General features: G+C 60.9%; 1 protein-coding gene across 3 annotated transcripts in view; it reads left to right on the top strand.

Moving 5' to 3' along the window:
* The first annotated feature begins 1,182 nt into the window (after nt 1–1,182).
* Nucleotides 1,183–5,777, top strand: part of MED24 (mediator complex subunit 24) — a 19,026-nt gene continuing 14,431 nt past the window's right edge. For all 3 annotated transcript variants that reach the window (XM_010585560.1, XM_010585561.1, XM_010585562.1), the window contains exons 1-4: nt 1,183–1,240; nt 1,499–1,637; nt 4,051–4,133; nt 4,663–4,701. In XM_010585560.1, coding sequence (XP_010583862.1) covers nt 1,508–1,637; nt 4,051–4,133; nt 4,663–4,701 — 252 coding nt within the window. In that variant the 5' untranslated portion in view covers nt 1,183–1,240; nt 1,499–1,507. The remainder of the gene's footprint in view (nt 1,241–1,498; nt 1,638–4,050; nt 4,134–4,662; nt 4,702–5,777) is intronic.

Genomic DNA, 5,777 nt, shown 5'->3' with positions numbered 1-5,777 from the left:
GGGGGGGGGGTGGTTGGGGGGGGGGGGGGGGCAGCCCCACGGCTGTTTGCACGTGTGTGCACACGCCCGCGTGTCTGCGACACACCTGTGCACACCCGTGTGCCCGTAGCCACCCACGCAGAGGTATCTGTGCACGCCCGGCCGCGGGCGCCTGCATCTGCGCACACACGCGCATGAGCACACGCCTGCCTGGGCGCACGCCTGGGCGCACACGCGTGCAGGCACACGCACACTTGTGCATCTACGTACACGAGCACACGTATGGATAACGCAAATGGGTACGTATGTGCGCACGCACGCGCCTGCAGGCATGCCCATTCCCATGTGCACACCCACGTCTGCACACCCATGTTTGCACACTCCCGTGCTCGCACACACACGTGCCTGTATGCACACCTGCACTTACACGTGTGCGTGCGCATACACATGCGTGCATCCGTGCATGCACTCAGACACAAGCATGCACAACCCCATCTGCACACATGCACATTCCTGTGTGGGCACGCACATTTGCACACTCACAGCTGCACACTTCCGTGCTCGGAACCCTGTGTTGGCACCCCATTTTGCATCTTTGCGCATCCCATGTTTGCACCCTCATCCATTTGCACACCCACACCGTTGCACCCCTGCACCTTTGCACACACTGTGCTTGCACACCCATGCGTTTGCACCCCCATCCATTTGCACACCCCCACCTTTGCACACCCATGCCTTTGCACTCCACCCACTTGCACCCCCGTTCATTTGCACCCCCACACCTTTTCACGCCCCATGCTTGCACGCCCATGCCTTTGCACGCCCACGCCTTTGCACACCCATGCCTTTGCACTCCATCCATTTGCACACCCATGCCTTTGCACACCCATGCCTTTGCACTCCATCCATTTGCACACCCACACCTTTGCACGCCCACACATTTGCACCCCTATCCATTTGCACCCCTTTCCACTTGCACCCCCACACCTTTGCACGCCCCGCGCTTGCACCCCCACCCATTTGCACCCCCAGTGCTTGCACCCCCCCGCCTTTACACCCCCATCCATTTGCACCCCCACGCCTTTGCACGCACCCTGCTCGCACCTCTCCCTCCCTTTCTGAACTACAACTCCCAGCAGCCCCCGCGCCCCGCCGCGCCCCACCGTCGTCCAATCAGCGCCCGGTTTGATGGCGGGTCCCACCATGGCGGTGCCCAGGCGCTGAGGGAAGCGTTTGCTGGTCGCCGCGGTACCGGGGGAAGGTGAGGGGCGGCCGAGGGGGGGGGGGCACCGGGGCAGCCCCGAGGTGGGGGGGCGGGCCCCGGGGCTCCCCCCTCCCGCCCCATGGGGGTACTAGGCCCCGTCCGCGGCCTCCCCTTCCCCTCAGGAGTCAGTAGGCCTCGCTCACCTGCTGTCCCCCAGCCTTTCCCCCGGGGGGAGTGTGTGTGTTTGTCAGAAATCCCCCCCCCCCCCCCCAAAAAAAAGCCTGTCAGCCTTGCCCTGACACTCTCCTTTCACAGAGCGCGGCCATGAAGGTGGTGAACCTGAAGCAGGCCATCCTGCAGGCCTGGAAGGAGCGATGGAGCGACTATCAGTGGGCCATAAATATGAAGCGGTTCTTTCCCCGTGGAGCCACCTGGGACATCCTCAACTTGGCAGGTCCGGGGGGACTTGGGGCTGGGGGAGCCACGGGGGATGGAAGTGGGTTGGGAGGCAGAGCAGGGGTGCAGGATTGGGGTGGATGGGGCTTTCTGTTTTGGGGCTACTTGCTCCGGTGCTGCCCAGGGTGGTCCCATTGCTCGGCCCAGAGATGGACCCATGGTTAAGCTGGCCTAAAGCTCAGCCGATGGTGGAGGGTTGGCCTGGTGGGACACCCAGGCAGGGCTGGGATCACCGCTGGCTGCAGCGAGACGTGCTGAAACGCTGCTGGCGCAGAGCACCGTGATTGCTCCTCTCCGTCCCCACACCGCTCACCACCCGGCTGCACACAGGTTCCCGCTACCTGCCTCAGTTTCCCTTGCTGAGAGGAGATATTGACCCCGTCTGCCTCATCAGTGTGTCTAGCCAAGGGAGTGAGAAGTGCTGCAAAGGAGCCAGGTGCTGCTCCGAAGGCTGCTTCCCACCCCCGGTTATTAGGATTTTTTTTCCCGTCCCTATTCAAGGGCATTTGACACAAATCCTGCCAAACGCTGGTACCTGCTGAGCTCCATGGTTTAAAGATTTGCCAGGCTTTTATGCCAATTATAGAAACTTGTTGCTAGGTTTTTTTTAAACTGTGCAGCAAGCGCTTGTTTGCAAGCCCTGGATAAATAAACAGTGCTGCTTGAGAATTGCTGCACCAGGGGATTTAAAGGGGAATAGCCCTGGCACAGGCTCCTCACCCCACTGAGGGGGGAATCTTTCCCTGGTGGGTCTTTTTTTCCTCTCTCCATCCTACCAGTGATTTTTCTGTCAGCATCTGGCCTGTGATGGTGGGTTTTGTCAAACTATGTCCTCACAGCTGAGCTCCTCAGGCCAGGTTTGTCCCCCTCCCACTGCGGCCTGTGGTGGGGTCAGCACATGGACTTGTGGGGCTGGAGGAGCTGAGCTGGAGCTGTGGGGCCTGGCTGTGGCAGTGGGGTGACAGATTTGCTCGGTGGAGCTGGCACAGCCGGGGGAGCAGGGGCTGCGAGCGCAGCGCTGGGGGATGTGGGGGGTGGTTGGCTTGAGGGCTGGCCCTGCTGCCAGCCAGCTGGTCCCCGGGGCTCCCCGGTGCCTGTTCCCGGCCTGGTGGGACCGGCTTGTGCTCTGCTCTCACTGGGGCAGCGAGACCCATGGGGTGTTTAGCACGGGCCCATCTGCGTAACCCCCAAAAGTGGGGTACCTATGATTTCTGTAGAAACAGGTTTCTCCTGGCCAACTCTTATCCAGGGAAAGGCTTGTTAGCCCGGGCTTCATTGGAAGGCAGGCCCTCTGCAAGGAGGGGAAGGGAGCCAGGTTCCTTTTTCCCAGCTGCAAAAGGGAACTTAAAAAGGAGGATGCTGCTGACACTGTCCTGGGCAGCACGGAGTGTTGTGGGCACACAGGGAGGCTGTTCCTGAGGCCCCGATGGCTGTAACAACTGCTGCCTCCCTCACCACAGCCCTAGAGCTGTCCTTTCCCAAGCTCGTGCCTTTCAGATTTAAACTACAAAGGAGGAAAAGCTGGCACGAGCTGCCAGGATCACGGCGGTGCCCAGCAAATCTATGCTGACACGTCTGCAGTGGGTAACAGCATGTGGCTGGCTCATGTTGACACTCCCTGATTAGATGGGGAGGGGAAGGCTGCCATTAGCCTTCTGTCCTCGAGCTGAGATGCTTTTGGCCAAGGTCTCAGCCTTTGAGTAAGACCCAGGGAGTCTCCTGCTCCCGCGGTCGGGATCCGGCGACGGCTGCTGCTCCTCCTTGTCTTTGGGGCAACGACTTCCCAAACGGCTGCTGCCCCCTCTTGCATCTGGGTGCTTTGACCTACTTACAGCCCGTGCTGCAGCCCGGGGCCTGCTTTCGGGAGGTGGTTCCTGTGCTCTGCCATAGTTCAAATGGTCAATTAAAGGCTTGACTGAGCAGATAGGACGGGTAGAGCCCCTCCAGCATCCACGGGCCAGTGCTGGCAGGCAGCCGGCGGCAGGAAGGGCCAGACATGCAGGGCTGGTCCCAGCTGAAAGGGACTGTCTGCCTGGAGTTCAGCCCCAGGTGCCAGAGCAAAAGTCACTCGGCAGAGGATGCGAGAGCCTCCTGGGCAGGACGTGGGAGGAAGGGGAACGTGTTTGGAGAGCAGCAGGCGCTGTTTCAGGGCCAGGGTGCCCGGGGAGAGCTGAGTTAGCAGGAGGCTGCTTGCACTGCCTGAATTATTTACTGGCTTTTGCTGTTGGGGATTAGAAAGTTGTGGGATTCAGTTAATTTCAGGGAAGAGCGGTGCAGAGTCACTGTGGTTAGCACAATTTGTCCTTGCCACCTTTCCTGTGGGATGAGGGCAGAGCGTGCGTGTGTCTGTGTGTCCCCACACTGTGTTCGTGCTGAACTGGGACCTCCTGGCCCCTCTCCTTTGCTTGCAGAGGCTCTTCTGGAGCAGGCGATGATTGGGCCATCACCGAACCCACTTATCTTGTCCTACCTGAAATACGCTATCAGCTCCCAGGTAATGACACCTCCCGCATGCTGCCTCCCTGCCTCGTGCTGCAGACGCTTCTGGGTGTTGCCTTGCAGCCCCAGTTAGCAGGTGGGCAAAGAAACCGGGGTGCGGGGTCGGTGGTGGGCAGACACCCTGAATCTCCCATCTGTGCCTCCCCTGGGCTTGGGCAGGCGGTGGAGGGCTCAGCGCGTGCCCGAGGCAGGGATGTTTCTCTAAATAGCCTCTGCCCATTGCCTGGCTGCATGCAGGGTGGAAATCCTTGCCCTCTGAGAGCCTCTGCGCTTGCTGTAAGCTCTGCACTTTCTTAACACGGCATTTAATATTGCCTAAAGTTTGTGTGAAACAAATCAGCGATCACCTAAAAATGTCTGTTTGGATTTGTGCCGGGTCAGCGCCCCAGCCCTGTCTGTGGTGACAGGCAGCGAGGCCGTGCCCTGACCTTGCTGTTCCTCAGCAACGAGCACCGCACTGGCAAACATCACCCGCTAACACGCCGCTGCACCGGGTTTGTTTTGGTTTTGTGTTTTGTTCGTAGATGGTGTCTTATTCCACGGTCCTGACAGCCATCAGCAAGGTATGGCTCTGACAGGTGCTGTCTGAGGTTTTTCTCTTTAGCTATGAGCCACGTATCCATTTCCCTCCCCACAACTCCCACCAAATATAGGTCAAGTGGAAAATGACATCCTCTGCTGAGTCAGCAGCGGTCAGACAGTGCAGATTAGCGCCCAAGTCCTTCTGTGTCCCGCTGGGGACAGGCTGCCGCCGCACCTGGCAGGTCCCACTCTGGTTTTGGGGACGGCTGCGGGTGTGAAAGCCTCGTCCCTCCGTCGTGTGGGGCCTGGCAGGCTCCTGCCCCGCAGCGCCCTGCATGTAAACCACGCCCCAGCTGCCGGAAACCACATCCCTCTGTGGCCGGCGGCGCTGGCAGCACCGTGGGGATCCAGAGCTGGCGATGGAAAAGCAGCGCTGTTCACGAGGGAGGGCTGCCAGCACCCGAGTCAACGCGGCTGTGGCTGCCCGCCCTGCTGGCTTCCCGTGGGTGCTCGGCATCCCCTTGGCCGCTTCGTGGGGAGCAGTAGCCCCTTGCAGGCTGCGTCAGGCCCCCCACCTTCCCTGGGCACTAGCCTTGTCAGGGCGACCTCTGATCTGAAGGAAGAATAATATAAGGGAGAATAATTTCTCTCCTCCTGCCTCCTTGTAACTGGGGGACGGGAGGAGAAAGGCGCTGGTAGCCACGCGATGCTGGCGTCGTTTTGAGGTGCCGCAGGCTGAGCTCGGAGCTCTGCCGTAAATGTGCTGCAAAGCCCCGGCAACGGTGGGGACCCCTCCAGCGGGGCTCAGCACCGATCTGGGGTGGTGGGCATGCTCCCAGGGGAGGGCAGAGCCAGCGTACGGCCGGCTGACACCGAGCACAGCGGCAGGTCTGCTCCAAACGGCGCAGGCTTGTTGCCGTTCCCCTGGTTGTGCGTCGCTGCCCGTTCCGGCAGGGCGGGCAGAGAGCTGACCTTGACAGCCGAGGCTTCCTCCTTCAGATCAGCGTGGGCTGAGAGCAGACCTGCAGGCTAGCTCCGGCCCTGCGGGGCGGCCCCATCTGCTCTGTGAGGACGCGGGGGGCCGCGCTTCTGCTGCCCACCGCCCTCCCGGCCCTGC

The sequence above is a fragment of the Haliaeetus leucocephalus genome, unplaced genomic scaffold, assembly GCF_000737465.1.
Source record: "Haliaeetus leucocephalus isolate CR32 unplaced genomic scaffold, Haliaeetus_leucocephalus-4.0 Scaffold110, whole genome shotgun sequence".
In the NCBI taxonomy this organism is placed as follows: domain Eukaryota; kingdom Metazoa; phylum Chordata; class Aves; order Accipitriformes; family Accipitridae; genus Haliaeetus; species Haliaeetus leucocephalus.
This window is presented reverse-complemented; position numbering and strand designations above follow the sequence as displayed.